This window comes from Fundulus heteroclitus, chromosome 2, assembly GCF_011125445.2.
Source record: "Fundulus heteroclitus isolate FHET01 chromosome 2, MU-UCD_Fhet_4.1, whole genome shotgun sequence".
Taxonomy (NCBI): domain Eukaryota; kingdom Metazoa; phylum Chordata; class Actinopteri; order Cyprinodontiformes; family Fundulidae; genus Fundulus; species Fundulus heteroclitus.
In genome coordinates, this window is record NC_046362.1 from 37,825,829 (window position 1) to 37,843,896 (window position 18,068).

Consider the following 18,068-nt stretch of genomic DNA (forward strand, 5'->3'; position numbering starts at 1 on the left):
AGAAATATTCATACTCCTGACAGATGTAGCTTTAAAGACCTATTTTATGTTTCCAACATGTTTCTTCTGACTAGAAGTAATGTTACCATTTTGGAGCAAGCAGCCAGAAGCAAATCACTTATTTGTGTTAGGGAGCTGATGGCAAGGACGCCTTCCAACTGCATCTAATATTGGCAAAACACAAGTGGATACTATCAGAAAAATGCTCAGCATCTATAGAAAGGGTTTGATTGATTTGATACCAGCTTAAGAGTTTCCATTGATTGTTGTATGAATAATTTCTCAATATGCCGTTTTTAATGAGATTTTATTGTTTTCCAGCAGATGAGGAATGCCTGTTACCTTATTTTGAATTGTGTCTTCAGAGGGTTCCCATATGGAGCTTGTTTCCTACTGTAAATCAAATAAATAATTGATGAAAGCTGAGTTTTAAAACTCACATCCATGATCTTTTATAGAAACTGAGGCCAAAGTAGACTTCCTCTTCAGCACTAGTCATGTTTTTCTTTTAGTAACACGAATGACTTGTTGCTGCCTCCTTTCTGCCTCTTTTAGACCATGGTGACATTTTCTATATGACTTCCTCACACATTCATCTTCATTCAGGTACTGCAAGCTCTGGACATAGTTTTTGCTGCTGGAGTCCAGAGAAGGGCCGGACGCATTGCCACTGATCCCACCCACTCACCCCAGCAATGCACTGTTTGACCCACTGCCACCAGGTAAACTTTTCAGGAACAATAAATCCTAAACTAACAGACTAACAGATGCTTTTAGCTGCCAGCCAGAAAACCATCAGCTACCAGGTTGGTTACTATTAGGAATAACGTTTTTTAACTGAGCATTTTCCAGCATTTTATGCTTTCAAACACTAAAGGAACATCTTCACCTGCAGAGGTTGAATATGCATTCATGTGTGTAAAGGTTTTAAAAACAGTTTATGTCTGCAGCAGCTACTATTGGACTTTAAGGTGAGGGTCACTCTGGATTCTCCCTCTTGGAAATCAGACATCCTTGGACACACAAAGCAAATCAACAAGAATGTTGCTTTTATCTTAACTTTTTCTATTTATAGATTGTTTTCATTTCTTTTCAACTAAAGATTTTTTTTATTCATGTTTTTATGTGTGCTATTTCTCTTTTCTTTTTAACTGTCAATCTGTTCTTGCAGTGCGCCACTTTGTTTTAGCTTGTTTCTTCATAAATACAGTCGACATTAACTCTGTTGCACCATTTCTGGAAACTTCTTGACGGCATGATGGTGCAAGAAAAACTCTAAAAAGGTGATTATCTCCATATATTGATGGGGGACAACTGCGCTTCACCGACTGATGAGGCCCAAACCACTAGAGGGCGACAAATTCCTCAAAGAAAGGTTCTTTTTCTGAATGAAAGAGGAGCACAGAAGGGTGAGAAGGCTCATCAAGGCCAAGGTGATAAAAAGCAGTAAATCCGTTGATAACAAAGAGAAGCAAACGTTTTTTTGGAGTAGAATATTACCTAAGTTTTAAACCAGCTACTAAGCTCACAGACGATTCGTCTGGAGCTTGTAAATGCAACGTTCCTCTCATCAAGCTGGAACAGGTCAAATCTATATGAGTTGTGTAAAACGCAGAGAGCTGTCACTAATCGGTTGCAAGAAGTGCATGCAGATTATTGAAGTTTTCCTGGAAAAGTTCTGTTGTGCACTGATGCTCCACCTCCATAACGACCATGTGATGCAGGTCCAGCATAGACTGCCAGTGGAGGGAGGAGACCACATCGTCTGCTTCTAACTGGGAGAATACTGGAGAATGTGATTACCCTCAGAGGTCCTAATACAAGGAAAAGACTGACAGAAGACATATTTCTGATCACTGCATTACCTGCACTTCTCACCCCAAAGGGACAAATAATGACACGCTTACTGATGATGGGAGACAAGCTGCTGGACATGTGGACAAGAGAAGACAGAGAAGAACGTTTCAGTGTGGATGGAGACAGGGAAGCACAGCAGCACAGAAACATTTCCCATTCAATTGACGAAATTCTACGAAGACCGACGCGCGTCAGAAAAGAGGAAAGAGTTTATCGAGACTGGTCTGTTATTAAAGAAAACAGTCATGTGCACAACCAGCATCCGTGTACAGGTAAGATTTTAAATCCACCGTTGACGGTCTGAGTTAAGATGTTAGATAAGTTTTCCTGTTAAAGCTTAAATGTCGCTGTTGACAGGTTCCCCACAGAAAAGACCTAAAGAGTTTCCCAAACCTGCCTCAGAACATAAAAGTGAGCATTAGATTTATTGATGAAGTGGATCACGGAGACAGCTTTTTAAATGAGCCATTTATTTGAATCCAGATGCAGAGAGGAGATACTGAAGAATTGTTGGTCTACAGGTCAGAAGAGGAAAAGGCAAACCAGGGTGACGTTCACCCCGTTCCAGGTGCAGGAGCTGGAGAAGGTTTTCCAGGAGACTCACTATCCAGACGTCAACCTGAGGGACGCGTTAGCCTCCCGCCTGCAGCTCACTGAGGGGCGAATACAGGTACGACACCTGCTACCTGTGCTGCTTATTTGGTTTGTTAGGACACACATGCATACATGCAATGTGTCTAGACTTTAGTTTTCCTCAAATATGTTAAGGTTCCTAATCTTACATATTTTCATCCTAAAAATACACGTAAAAACACGCAATATTACAATAAGAAATGAGATCAACTTATATTTAGAAACATGTATCCTTATTTTACCTTGCATGCTGTTTACATGCAGCACATTACATTCTGAAGTACAAAATTCTGAATTTTGAAGTTACCCATGTTTGAGTAACTTGTGGCATAAATAAATTATGGTGCTTTTTTAATGTAAATGTGGTGATTCTGTATTTTCTGATACTTTCACCGATGTCGGCTGTAAACCGCTTATTGGCCTTGATTGAGTAATTCAGCGCGTCTCTTAAGCTCTTCACCGTTTAATGCCTTTAAAACTAAACCTTTTCAGCTATCATGTTCTGGTAAAACTTGATTTTATTATCTTTGCTTCAGATTTGGTTCCAGAATCGCAGAGCCAAGTGGAGAAAGACTGAAACACTAAAGGAAATGGAGATGGTGACCAGGCGGCACATGCGTTTAACCAGCCATCCCCTGCTTTATTACGAGGTAACGTTACACATAATCAGCTTGTTCCCTGTTTAGAATGACAGAAAAATTATGTATTTTTTTTTCTTCTGTGTCTGTTCCAAGGAACCGCCTCTTGAATCGATGTGCTGGCTGTCGTGCTGGACACCTGAACCGGTGCCATCGAGACTGTTCTTCAGATCCAGGCCGAGGCAGCTGTGACCAGCACACTCCCACAGTCACAGGACTCTGCTCTGACACGTCCGGGACAGAACCATAGAGCCCTGCATTATTTCTCACAGACTGACAGAATCTTAAAAATCACTTTTTTATGTTAAATGAGAAAAATTATGGTGCATTATGGAACCAGAATCTCTCAAGTTTCACTTTATTTCCCTGACATTGTGTGCCGTGCATGCAAAGTGAGATAAAGCTGCATATCTGCAAATAACTGTTTCTCATTTACCAATAAGATGAATTTCTGAAATTATTTCTGCATCTTTGTCTGAAACATAAGACCTGTTGATAAATCTGCCCTGTGTGCTTTCTTTGTATAGACTAAGCTGTGGAAGCAGCAGGTGTACTCTGACATTTATTTCTTTTAGCAGAAACCGCTGTGTTATTATGGAGGACAGCAATCGGCTTTTTTCATGACGCCACACTTCCTTGTAAAAGATAAGATAGGGCCATGTCATGAAAAGTTCATCTGGTTGACTTTCTGGCAACCTTTCCTTATCTTAATTTGAACTCGTAAGACGAGGTCGTTTGCAGGTCAGCTCAGTGATTTAAAGGGCTTGTTAAATCAGTCCAAAGGCGAAATTATCACCTAATGCAATATCTTTATAACTGTGTGATCACAGCATATTACAAAAAAAAAAAAAAAAAAAAAAAAAAAAAAAAACTTCTGAGCATATTAAGTTTGAAAACCTCTGTTTCTTTGAAGAAAATTTGCTCCACCGGCAATATTTTATGATCTTAAAGTAAAACAAAAATGTAATTCCTCTTTAAATGCACTTGTTAGGAGAGGAAACACACATCTCTATAATTAAGAGAGCTTCACGTAAATTATTACAAGTCATCAGAAAGATAGCAAAGAACCACCTGGAAGATCAAATTAGTCACTGTTTTGACAGAACCGGAGCAGATTACAGGTTTATGAGAAACAGTCAACTTTTCACCCCTGCCGTATCTTCTGTTTACTGCCTGTGGCAGAAATTTATTGCCGGCTGCAGAGGTAAAGTTAAAGAGGACAAAAATAGTTGTTAGGGAGCAGCACAAAACCTTGACCACTGTTGTATAACACTAATTTATCGTACTGAGGGCATTATAATTAATCAGTAATAATTGTTAGATGGCATGAAATGCTCCGATGGTTAAAGCAAAATACTAAAACAAGAAGCTGTAAAAGTCATTTTTCCACAGATGTTTCTGACATTTCATCTAACTTTGCCATTTTAAACAGTGAATTTCATTTACTTGTCCTTTTATTATTTACTGTAATGAACTTTGACACCAGAGCAAGAAACTGCAGACATGCTGCTTAAACTATCATGTACTACTCAGTGATCCACAGTTTCTATTTGACCCGGTTTTCCTATGGATCAAACATGGATAATTAATGCCAGAGCTAAAGTGTGCAAACCCTTATCATAAATCAGCTAAATGCATAAGATTGTAGCCGCTGACTGCTGGAGGTAAGGCAGGTGCACCACAGGAATGAGCAAAATCTTTCATCTGCACTGAATAAACAAAGCAAATACAGAAAAAATGGATCAGGGGACAAAAACAATTATTTCTGATACCACTCTCAATAGCTAAAAAGAAATATGCAAAAATGCACCAAATAAAATAAAATTAATTTGTCTCTAAAATCCTAAATGCAGTCAGGTTTACAGAATGATTTTAGTGCTGTGAAAAGGTTTTTCCCCTTACAGACTGCTTGTGTTGTTAATTATTTCATCACTATTAAATGTTGCAGATCATCACATTAGTTTTATTATCAGATGAAGATGACGGTTTTCAACAATGAGTTCCTCTATGAGGGCAAAACAACAACTAAACCAACCTAGCTCAATGTGAAAACACACCCTGGTTAACTGACATTAGGCCCGTTGATTTGTTCTGTTTCTGCAGCAACACTTCAGTCTGATTCCTGCCAGAACTCTAGAATATGTTAAATATAACCTGTGTGACAACTTTAAGTAGGCTAAAGCTTTTAAAACGCTCCAAACGAGGCCCTGATCTAATACAAATTTAGAAATACATGAGCAACAAAGTTTCAGACATCTATCAGTCTGGAAAGGGATTGTAAAGAGATTTCTAAGACTTTGGGACAACAGTTTAGGTTTAATTAAAATAAGAAAAATAAGAAAGAGACTGAGCAAAATGAGCACACAGGCCTCAACATATTTAGGTAAACTATTCAGAGGACTAACAAGAAAACTGTTTTTTCTTTTTTTTTTTTTTTACGTCTGGTGTAAAACTAACACAGTATCTCAGCCAAAGAATATCATACAGGCAGACAGAGCTGGTTTTAGTGGCATGCAAGCCTGCAGCTTCAAGACCCACGTTGAAAAGCTGTAAATATCGGACAGACAAATTTGGGGGTACAACCTCTGCAGACTCCAGGTATCTACCAGTAGTGACACTGACCCTGGTCAAAACTACTAAACAACTGGGAAAAAAACTATTAGAAGGGAAAATTTAGTTCCACAGCCTCCTCCTGCAGAACCATTTTTGTTTTCTTCTCATTGTCGCACCTTTAGTGCCCCTGTTGTTCATTTCTTTGCCACCAGAACAGCCAACACTGATTAACAGCCTCATCTACCACTGAACTGACCAGATCTACTTTAACTGGCCTGATATTATCCATCCGTCGGTTGAGACTCCATCTCTTGGCCAGCAGTCGCTGGACGAGAGGCGAGGTCCACTCCAGACAGGTCGCCAGTCCATTACAGGGCAAAAAATCTTGCATGCACTCAATTATTTAAAGAGAGGAAGCCACACCTGTGCAGGTGTGGAAGAGAACCCACACCTGCACAGGAAGACCCCAGGCTGGGATTTGAACCCAGGACCTTCTTGCTGCAAGACAACAATGTCACCACTGATTTGATTTATACTTTGAGCTTTTGTTTATATATATATATATATATATATATATATATATATATATATATATATATATATATATATATATATATATATATATATATATATATATATATATATACAGTGTAAACTACAGTCATGCAGCATTTGGTAGGTTTCTGTCAGATATAGAATAATAATGATTCTAATAAAAAAGAAGCAGTGAGTCGGGCTTTCACTCCACAGTTTTGCAGCTTGTCTCTAAAATATATATTTATCTGTTAGTTTCTTTTTGTCAGGATAATTGTTCAGTAAATCAGATTACAAATTAGTTTTGTTCTTTGCTCCTGTCTGTCGTGTCCAGTGTGTCCTGCTGCCTTTCTTCCTCCTGTAAGGGTGGCCCTTAGCAAAAAGTAGTTTATTCGGGTGTACTATGAGTATACTTATTTCACCCAGAGCACATGAAATGTTCTTTTTATGAACTATGTTTCATAGTATAGTAATGTCTGACATTAATACTATGATTTAAGCTCATACTTAAGTATACTTAATAAATTTACTTCAATTGTAACACTTTTGCTAAGGTTAAAGATGTCTGGATCTCAGTTCCATTATCTGGTTAATTAAGGTTTAATAAAATAAGTAACATCAGTGCGCAGGGTACAAATGTTAGATAATAACAATCTATTATAGAAGGCTTGAATGCACACAGATGTTTGTTGTTTTAAGTTTAAAGGGTGTGACTATTTAGCCATTGTGGACGTACAAACTAGGCAATGCCTCCAAGTAACCAGCAGGTGGCGCCCTTCGACCCGTGAATAAGCAGAAATAATGCCCTCCGATTGGCTGAGTGTCATCAACAGTGACCTTGTTTTCAGTGGGAAGGTCTAATTAGGGGGATTTTTTTCTTCATAGAGCAGCTAACAGAACTTTAGGAACCAAGTTCTGATTCCTGCCCGGATATTTTCTGCCCTCTGCTTCCGCGCACAGGGGGGCGGATCCTCAGCATCGTTCAGCCTCCGCCCGCCTCTCCGGCTCTGCCTCCATCCGACACGGCGCTGGATCAGACCTGCAGGGGGGTGGGGGGCATAAAAACACTCTGCGGAAAGAGGGGCGATGGCCGCCGGTGGAGGATGCGGGGAATCGGTGGATCAGTACCGGGCCGAGGTGGAGAGGCTGACGCAGGAGCTGGCCGAGGCCAACCGGGAGAAGATCAGGGCTGCGGAGTGCGGGCTGGCCGTCCTGGAGGAGAACCAGGCGCTGAAGCAGAAATATGCAGAGCTGGAAACCGATCAGGAGACTCTCAGGAAGGAGTTGGAGCAGCTACAGGAGGTAAGGGTTCGGGACCGGGGAGCGTCTGGACCCGGTAAGGACGGGAGCGCAGTGCGGTCAGCTGTCCGGAAACTTGTGGGCATCGCCAGGGAGGGTCTGTCCTCCAGTAAAGGGAAATAATTGGAGCAGTTATCTAATCTGATCTGATCTGAGACTGAAAAGCTAAAAATGCTTCAAACTGAGCACAAATAAAAAGGCAGGAAGCTGATTTAGGGTTGAGCTGCTGGTTCTGGGTGAGCAGGAAGCAGCCCAAACCTCCAGGCCTGCTGCAAACTCTGCAACTGTGCCTCCATAAATAAGACATCCAGTCAGAATCTGGCTTTAGGGGCGAACATCTAGAAGCTCCGCTGGAATCTTTTTTGCTTTTGTCCAATAAATAAATGTACGCTTTTAAATGAATTTACTAATTTCTCAGACATGCTGTGTGCTCTACATGATTCTCCTGAATGAGGTGCATGGAGAGGTTTGCATGGACACCTGAACAGCAGAGCAAGCTGTTGACATGTAAGATCCAAGATGTCAGAATCTGGCCTCCTTGACCCAAAATGGCACAAAATGGCACTTCAGAAGTGCTGAAGGACTGAGTCTGAATCTGAAATGCTGGGTTTGGTTTTCTGTTTGCTCATTAAGCATGCGTGGATCTGGACAGTAACAAGATGTCGATGCTGACGAGACTTTGCAGCTCAAGGTTATGAGGACTTGTTATTGTTGCGGTTTATTCAGTAGGACCCATCCTGAGCAGGTCCAGCTAGCTGCAGGTCTTCAATGGTTTGTCTCCACCAGATCTGGTAGAGATCCTCAGTTGAACTGAAGTCTGGACTTTGACTAGGCCACTGTAACCATGATGAATCTGCTTTGATACTTGCTCCGCTGTCAATCATGTCAGCGTCTTATCGCAGGTTTTTGCAACCAAACAAATCAACTTAATAAAACAGAAAACATGATCAAAAACATTTAATCACTCCAGGAATCACTGCTTACAGGCCAGAAACTCGCAAATAACCACTAAACCCGACCATGCAATAAATAAAGTAATGAGTTTACTATAGTTAATAACTGAGCAGTATTATTTTCTTCTGTTGTAAATTTCCCCCAAACGTCTGTCTCTTGTTTTTATATTTATTTTTATCACTTTGTCATAAGGATATTTCTATTGTATACTAATGTGTCCAGTGCTGTGTCAGCCACAGATTCTCAGTATGATTTAGATCTAGACTTTGACTAGGCCACTCTAACACATGAATCAGCTCTGATCTAAAACATCCCATAATATCTCAAGCTGCAAGTTTAGGGTGGTTGTCCTGCTGGAAGCTGAACCTCCACCCCAGTCTCAGCTCTTATTTTATCTCCCTCGGTCTTCTCATCAGCTCTGACTCTGATCTCCACAGCATGATGCTGCCACCGCCACGTTGGAGAGAGTGTGTCCGGTGTGAATTACAGTGTTAGTTAGCCACAACAGGTCCTGTTTTTGCTCATTATGGATACGTGGATCTGTGTCGTATTTAGATTTTCTAGATTAAGTTTATGAAGATCATTTTGGATTAAAGGGAAATTAGCAAAAGATAACATGTTTTGGAATAAAATAATGCCTTTTTGCTCCTTCTTGATCAAACTCAGAAAGTGCATTTGTGCATTTTGCTGCAGTGTTTCTGTGTTAAATTCATGCCATTCCAAATGGAGATGTGTAACGTATTGAGTTAAATAATTCATCACAATGTTAATATTGCAATTGCATGGAGTGCTTGCATGCAATATTTAGAGTATTATGTCTGCATTAGTGGACATGCAGATAGATGGTGATATAGAATCTGGTCATCCAGATCCTAAAGATCACAGCGTATTGAGGATGATGTTTGGCAGAAGGTCCAGCAGAGACTGGACTTCCTGCTGCAACATAAAAAAGTCCAACTTTCCCCAGGAGCTGCTGCTCATCTTCTCCTCTGCCATCATTCAGGCCTTTCTGTGTTCCTCCATCACTGTGTGGTTCGGCTCGTCCACAACACAGAACCGGTCCAAACTGCAACGACTAATCAGGTCTGCAGAGAGGATCATCAGGGCTGACTATCCCTCCATCCAGGACCTGAAGAGGTCTGGGGTCAGGAAAGCAGCAGCTAACATCTCTGCAGACCCCACACATCCTGGACACGACCTGTTCAGACCTTTACCTCCAGGGCGGCGCCACAGAGCGCTGTTTGCTACGACCAGCTGCCAGAGACAGTTTCTACCCGCTGGTCGTCTCTCTGATGGAGACTGAAATGTCAGAGAGATACCAGGGTTTTCCTCTTTAGTGGGAATGCATATGGAAAAAAATTATTTCCCTTTTTACGTATTTATATTTAAAATGTCTTCATTGAGAGCAAAGCAGAACCGCAGTCAGATTCCTTCTTTGTGTCTTTACCTCGGTAATTAAAGATTTTCTGGTGATAGAAAGGTCGGGCAAAAAGAGGAAAATAGGCATTACTTGTACATAGTATTTCACAATAATTTCATTTTTGCATGGTGTCCTTCCTCATGTTTTGCAGCCCTGGTTCCCAGTAATTGTCTTCGTTAAGTCTTTTAATTGTCTCTAAGCCTTCTGAAGCCTTTTCTCTAAGACATGCATTGACCTCTAGTCACGTGAACTAAGATGTCTGTGGCCACGTAATCAGTGGAAATGTTTATTTGTCACAGAAGGTTATTCCTTATGGTTATATGCACAACACTGAAGAAGGAGGACATTAAATATGTACCACAGAGCTCTTTCTGTCTGGCATTCTTGCACAGCTGCCTTGCCGGTTATCTACATAAAAAAATCATGACAGCATCACTTGCTCGGCCTTTGCAGTATTTCAGGCACCACTCAGCAGGTTGCATCATGCAGACGTGGTTCCATGTACATTCCTGCTTGTAAAATTAAGCCGAGGAGACAGTCGGATTCTCCACGCAGCGTATTGTCGTCTGGTTAATTTCTCATAATTTGGGCCTATGAGGTGACGATAGACAGAAAGCTGAAGCGTGGGCTGTTTGCCGATAACTACCAAGGTTTTAGAGCGTTATCAAATCAAAATCAGGAGCAAATCAAACATTTAAAGTCCATTTAGTGAGAAGCTGTAGAAGGAAAGACTTCAGCTTTCTTCATCTGCATGCGAGATAGAGTAACAAAGCATCCCCCTCCCCCACTTGTTGCTGCACACTTTCAGATGGCTGGAATAAAGCTACTAAAAAATTTTACTCACTTTACAAACTGAATAAAATGTGTTGTGAACTGGAAACTAACTTTTTTTTTTCTTTTTTTTGTAAACACTTGGGGCCAAAATCAAAGTTAAATGATAAATTAGATTATTTGTGCAGCCGTAAGAGGTTTCCACCTTTTCCACTTGGTAAGTTGTTTTTTAACTGCAGCTGGCAAGTGAGCAGCATGTCAGTTAAATGAAGCTAGTAGCTTCTCTGCAAAGAGCAAAGCAGTAAAAAGGTCTGATATTCAGCACAAGAAGGTCCGGGAAACTAATCCTTCATCTTCTGGGTGTTTTTCCTGTTTTTTTGTTTTATTTAAGTCGATATAAACATCAAAATAACGATTCATAGATTTATATTGTTATACCTGTAATAATTAGGATGTTACATTATCTTAGTAGTAACCTTAAATTAAAACAACTGTTACAATTTTGTGTAAATAGCCTTAAATTGCTCAAACTGACCCATTCCTAGTTCAATCAATCAAAACTTTATTTACAAATAGCTTTTAACATGTAACAAGGCACCATAGAGCTACGCAGATAAATAAAAATACAACAAGATAAAATTATAATAAAGGAAGGAAATGATAAGAATGGGATAAAAACAAAATCAGCATGTAAAGGTAAATACTGGCCTGCTGGTCTCAGCACCAGAGAGAAAATATGAGATTTAAAAGAGATCTGAAGTCATGAAGAGTTCTGGCGGAGCTCACATTCAGAGCGAGACCGGTCCAGAGTTCAGAACCAGCAGCTGAAGGTTCGACAGCCTCCAACAGCGTCGGATCTCCAGATCTCTGAGCTCAACGATCGCAGTGGAGGAGCTAAAACAGAACATTTTAACATTTAAAAACCCGAGAGAAAAACGATCAAACTGATTCTAAAAGAAACGGGGAGCCGTTTCATCATTGGTGATGTGTTCATTTTTCCTCATCATTAGGAGAAGCTGGTCTGTCCCAACATAAAGAGATAAACACATGAAGGAGGCCTTCAGATAGAGAAGGACATTAAATCAGCTAATGCTAAATGAAAGTCATAAAATCAATTAAACATGTGTTCTTTAGCGCTATAACCAACACATGTGGCCAAACTTTGATTTTCATCTCTCAGATCTGTTATGAGCTGCGTGGACCGGGCTTTTTGTTCTGATCCGTTTCCGTCTGCGCCGGGTGTGTTTCTCCTCCTCTGTGGCTGCGCTCTGCTCTGACAGAGGGGACGTCTTCCCTGCATGGCCTTCATCCCTCCTATGTACTCCTCTCTGTGAATGTGAGAGCGAGCGCAGGCCTGCCACCACCATCACATCATTTCTCTGCTCCACACGCCCAGGAGAGGTGGGAAGCAAACTGCAGATGGAGAAATGAGGAGAAGCCCCCCGGGGGCAGCGAGGAATGAAATCACCTCCTCACCGCTTAGCTTTCTGGGGAAGGAGACATCTTTACTTCATCACACAAGGATCCCGTCACCTGTAAATTGATTCTGTTTCATTTTTTTGGACTTCTGTATGCAGAAATAACTACGCATGACAAATAAAAATCCTCAAAATGTTGCAGGCTTTGTTGGTTTGCGATGCTAGAAATGCTTCACAGAAACTGGCAGGAGGTGGAAGAACAGATGCACCAGCAAACCTGGAACTGATGAAAATCGGATGATTTTCCTTTTAACGGCAACCCAAACACTAAAAAATCATTTTTTATTTTTTTTTTCTGCTCACTTAATAAATAACTTGCATAAATCAGAGGACATCTTTTATTCTAGGCTGTAAATGCTACAACAAGAAAAATTTCAGGAACATATGCGTTGATAGATTAATGGGGATGATTAATAATCCCTCTGTTGCAGAAAACTGAAGCACATCTTTTGGTTTATGGTCAGTCTTTGTTATATAGAATTTTTGACAAATGAGTTTTGTATTCGTTAAAAACGTGGAGCAGTTAAATCTACAGGTCAGAGGTCAAACAATTCAATTCAATTCAATTCAGTTTTATTTATATAGCGCCAAATCATGAAACATGTCATCTCAAGGCACTTTACAAAGTCAAATTCAATCGTATTATACAGATTGGGTCAGATTATACAGATTGGTCAAAAATGTCCTATATAAGGAAATCAGTTGATTGCATCAAAGTCCCGACAAGCAGCATTCACTCCTGGGGAACCGTAGAGCCACAGGGAGAGTCGTCTGCATTGTACATGGCTTTGCTGCAATCCCTCATACTGAGCAAGCATGAAGCGACAGTGGGAAGAAAAACTCACCATTAATGGGAAGGAAAACCTCCGGCAGAACCGGGCTCAGTATGAACGGTCATCTGCCTCGACCGACTGGGGTTACAGAAGACAGAACAGAGACACAACAAGAGAAACAAAAAGCACAGAAGCACACATTGATCTAGTAATCTGTTCTACATTAGATGGTAGTAGCGGGTGAGCCGTCTTCTCTGGATGATGTCACAGTTAACAGAACGCCAGACCAGGTGTACCTACTATGAAGATAAAAGAGAGAGAACAGAAAGTTAAAGCAGAAATGACAACACATAATGCATAATTGAAGAACAGTAGAACTCTATAGAGAGAGAGAAATAGACCCTGATGTCCTCCAGCAGCCTAAGCCTATAGCAGCATAACTATAGAGATAGCTCAGGGTAACATGAGCCACTCTGACTAGAAGCTTTGTCACAAAGGAAAGTTTTAAGATTAGTCTTAAAAGTAGACGGGGTGTCTGCCTCACGGACCAAAACTGGGAGTTGGTTCCACAGGAGAGGAGCCTGATAGCTAAAGGATCTGCCTCCCATTCTACTTTTAGAGACTCTAGGAACCACCAGCAGACCTGCAGTCTGAGAGTGAAGTGCTCTGTTAGGAACATACGGGGTAATCAGAGCTCTGATATATGATGGAGCTTGATTATTAAGGGCTTTATACGTTAGAAGAAGAATTTTAAATTCTATTCTTGATTTAACAGGAAGCCAATGAAGGGAAGCTAAAATTGGAGAAATATGATCCCTCTTGTTGATTTTCATCAGAACTCTTGCTGCAGCATTTTGGATCAGCTGAAGGCTTTGAACTGCATTTTGTGGACTTCCTGATACACCATTGCTATTGGCGCCTGTGAGTGCTTGTGTTCTCGGTGAAGGCAGCTGCATTTGCCTTCGTGCTGCCGCTGTGTTTGCATGTTTATGTTTTTGAAGTTTTACTTGTTCTGGCTGGAGATCCCAGTCCAGATCCCAGATGCTTTTAGATCCACCGCTTTTCACTCGATAGTGATACACAAATATTTCCAAGCCCAGAGGGACACGGCTACTGTACAGAACCGGCTCTAATTTTCACCTGGTTATATTTTTGAATAAAAATGCGAATTAAAAAGTCCCACGTTTTCTAGAAAGAATATCCACAAAGCCCATCATTCTGCTTTTTTTAAATTTCCCCTGTGAACCAGATCTCTGCATTGCTTTGCTGCCAGCGGGACCAAAGCAAAGCAGCAAACCGAGGCTGTCCTTCGCTGCTGTCTCACTGTGGCGTGTTTGCTCTCTTCACACTGATACAGTTTCACTTCTCTTTGCTCATCTTCCTCTCTGCCCCCCGGCCCGATCGCGCTCTCATTCCTCGTAACCCTGTGTTTGTGCCCTCTTCTTCTCTGGATAGCTGCCTGAGCGGCGATGGAGACACGCCGTCCCCGCGGTCCTTGCTTGTTAGTGCTGTTTCTGGGCAGATCAAACTCTGATAGGATGAAATACGAGGCTGATGGAGGGCGATGCGATCACTGCAGAGCATAGAAGAAGTGTCCGGGCCTGAGCTGTGTGTTAATGTGTTGTGATTTGCCATTTGAGGCATAGTGGTCAAACAGCCTTGCAGTGAAAGAGTCTTTTGTTCAGTTGAACTACTTTCTGAAAATCTCTGATCTGAGAAGCAGCTACTTTATAATTTCACTTTCCAACGATCAGGCAGATCGTAAAAGATGTTCTCAGAACTGATCCTCCTTTCACATTGTTTTATTGATGTTTGAGAGATGCGATCAGAAACAAACTTGTTGGTTGAACGGAAACAAAGGTCAAATCTAAATCAGCCAGCGGTGTGAATAATTTCATGCTCAACATGAAATTATTCACACAGTTTATCTTTGGTGATGAACTCGTCGTTGAGGAGCCTGCAGCCAGGCACTTAGGAGTCCACCATCACAATGTCAGCGCCAGCATCCAGATCCTGTTTCCAGCTCCTTAGACATCAGTTACGCCGCGTTAATGTGGAAAAACCAAAGGGGAAAAAGACATTCAGCCGCAACGATTAAATGGATTTACTTTATCATTTCATATATTGTTGAAAATCCAATTAAGCCTTATTATTCTTGGATGTGGAAAATAGAAATAAGTTATTTAAACATAACTGATCAAAAACAAAAAAGGTTTTTTTCATATTTAATGTCAGATAGTGAGAAAAAAGGTTGTTTTTTGTTTTTTTATTCAGTCGTTTAAACCTCTGCTGCTCTTTTTTTTTGGCTTTATCTCCTATAGAAATAGTCAAATTTAAAGGAGGTTCCCAACCATCTGTCTTCTATGAGTGAGAGAGATCCCAGTTACAAGATGAAAAGCCCAGTTTTGAGACGTGTTTAATATTAGTCCTGCTGTTGCAGGCGAAATGTCGCCGCTATGATTGTTGAGCAGCCGAATTCGTCTGAATCCGTCGCCCTTTTAGTCACACCTGGTTGCCTTTTTTTTAAAGCGCAGCTAAATAAAGTCACTTAGTAGCATTTCTTCACACACAAAAGAGGCAGCCGGGTTGTAAATCAGCGAGCCGACAGTGGAGAGAAAGGCTGCATAACAGGTTGGGGGGGGGGGGGGGTTGGACTCCACCCCTCCTGCCTTCTGCTTCTTTTATGGTAGCAGATAGTAGGAGGGAGGTGAACATGGGTGGAGGAGCTGAATCAATGCATCATGAGATGAGTTTTGTTTTCCGCCTTTTTTTTCACCTCTGCACCATCAGCTCACCATCTCCTGTTACCTCCCTCCCCCCCGTTCTCTCTGTCCTCCCCTGCGGTCCCCCCCTGGAGTGAAGTGGTAATTATCCATCGATTTCTGCTCTGCTTGGTGAAAATGTATCGTGTCAGAGCTAAGCTGCACTCTGTTGTGTGTAGTGTGGCATACGTTGTGGAAATCAGTGCATGCTGGTGTAAAGCGCAGCTCACCGAGCCGAAGGCTTTCATGGTGCATCGGACCAGGAGCTGGAGGGTGGAGCTGTGTGTGGGAACATGTAGTCAGGCATGGGTATTAAAACAAATCAGTGTCAGAACCAGTCGCTCGTGTCTCAGATCCTCTTTTTTCTTGTTGTGATTGTAAAGTGGACAGGTAGAGAAATGAAATCCTGAGTGGCAGTTTTGGTGACGTCAGCCTGTGACGGTAGCAACAAGCTCGGGGGTGCAGCCCAGTCTGGTAATCATAAACTATCCAGCTTAGAATATGGAGCTGCTTGTCTCCTGGGCGTCTCCCATGTAAAAGAGAGGGACCCGATCAATCTGTGGAGACTTTCCATACGAGCCTGAGGCTGCGCCGTTTTACAGAAAGCTATCTTTTGCTGCAGTGAAATACAGTAGGAGCAGGACACCCCTGCCTGCAGGATGCTGTATTGATTAGTGGTCTACTTTAGCTGTGTGTGCTGCAAACTCTGAAAGCAAAGCAAAATTTCAGCCAGCCTTCGCTTTGGGAAAACTTTTGGATTTGCAACAGAAAATCTTCCGCTAACAAGCTGACTTACTCCTGACATTTGTATGTCTGCTCGCTGGCTTTGTTCTAATAAGACCTTCATTTCAGCTACTTTTCATTAATTCCTCCTTACTGTTATAATATCTTCCATCCAGAGAGGGTAGTGATTGAAAATCACCAATTTCTACAGGCATTCAGTCATGCATGAAGATGTGCAGAAAGGATGTTTGTGTCACTAAATAACGCTGCATCATATCAGGAGATAATGAAATGACCTTAGTTGCAATAAATCCTCATTTCCTGGTTTCCTCTCAACTCTCATTCCAATGTTTGCAGCGGTCTCTGTGACCTTTACTGTCTTGGTTACATCCACTGATGTACGTATGAGTCCATGCGACATTAAATTTAACAGGTGCACAGAGAAAACCAACAGTAACCAGAGTCAGAAACCTTTCAGCTTGATTGGTCCTGACCGCTGACCAGTGGGGTAAAAACTGAAAAATCAATCTTCTGCCAGCTAATAAACACACCTAACTAAGTGCCGCCAGGTCTTGATGACAACACTCTTCATGTGGACGCTGTAACTGAGGGAAGGAGATTTAAGTGTAGCTATTTTCGTTGTTTTAAATGGAGTTGGAGGGAAATTAGAGATGTAAGAAGCTGTTTGAAAGGAAACAGGTTTCTTGCAGTCTGCAGAGGAGCAAGAGAGAGACAGAGCGTTTCAATATTTCACGATGAAAATATTGGCCACCTTTTGTAAATTTAATATTCAACATAAGAGTGAATGTTCTCTTGACAATAAATATGGAGGCTGTGGTTTTTGTTATGCTAACCATGCTAATCTCTAACGTAAAATACTACAAACAGTGGAAATATCCAATAGCACTTGTCTTTTACACCTGCTTCGTATCCATTTTTACGTCAAAGCTCTGAAGGAGAAATCAGCATTTTATCTAATCGGGTATCTGCAGGTCCAAACTTTATAAAAACCACAAAATCCCGCTCGTGCATCTCTGCATTGAATGTAATTCCCAAACCCAGATGCAGGTTGCATTCCAAACAACCTTTTGCAATAGAAATGTTGCACAGTTATATGTTGAGTGATGATGACGTGGTACATGCTTCAGCTTGCCATTATCCAGATACTTCCGAATAGACATGCAGAGAAAAGAACAAACAACCAGAAACCTGCATCTCATACTACACTGCAAAAACAGAACTAAAAAAAAGTAAAATTTTCTTGAAATGAATGTATTTACCCTTGGTTTGAGCAGGTAAATAAGACTATTTGCCAATGGAATAGGATTTAAGCACTTAAAATAAGAACAGTTCATCGCCATCATCTTATTTTAAGTACAGTATATCTAATTATCTTATTTTAGTGGTAAAAATACTCATTCCATTGGCAAAAAATCTTATTTACCTGCTCAAATCAAGGGTAAATGCATTCATTCTAATAAAATTTTACTTATTTTTAGTTCTCTTTTTGCAGTGTAGACTTTATTTCTGGTGTTCACATGTTAGGGGTGCTTTTGAAACAGAGATTCCCACAGATCTATAAGCTCCACTACTCTTCTGGAGCTGCAGAAAATCAGGCACAAAGGAGTTCATCAGAGGCCCAATGTGTCGATACCAAAGGATTCACTGTGTGC

The 18,068-nt window shown here is 41.1% G+C and overlaps 2 protein-coding genes across 7 annotated transcripts in view; both read left to right on the top strand.

Moving 5' to 3' along the window:
* The first annotated feature begins 1,614 nt into the window (after positions 1-1,614).
* On the top strand, positions 1,615-3,537 carry LOC110368566 (intestine-specific homeobox). The gene is made up of 5 exons (XM_021316713.2): positions 1,615-2,129; positions 2,215-2,268; positions 2,379-2,527; positions 3,027-3,140; positions 3,225-3,537. The coding sequence occupies exons 1-5, from the start codon at positions 1,895-1,897 to the stop codon at positions 3,318-3,320; spliced, it is 648 nt and encodes a 215-aa protein (XP_021172388.2). The 5' UTR covers positions 1,615-1,894; the 3' UTR covers positions 3,321-3,537.
* A 3,675-nt stretch (positions 3,538-7,212) lies between these two features.
* Positions 7,213-18,068, top strand: part of bicd1a (bicaudal D homolog 1a) — a 40,870-nt gene continuing 30,014 nt past the window's right edge. For 3 of the 6 annotated variants that reach the window (XM_036126760.1, XM_036126762.1, XM_036126764.1), the window contains exon 1: positions 7,213-7,517. In XM_036126760.1, the coding sequence (XP_035982653.1) occupies positions 7,302-7,517 (216 nt within the window). In that variant the 5' untranslated portion in view covers positions 7,213-7,301. The remainder of the gene's footprint in view (positions 7,518-18,068) is intronic. The other 3 variants (XM_036126768.1, XM_036126771.1, XM_036126779.1) reach the window with 1 other exon arrangement.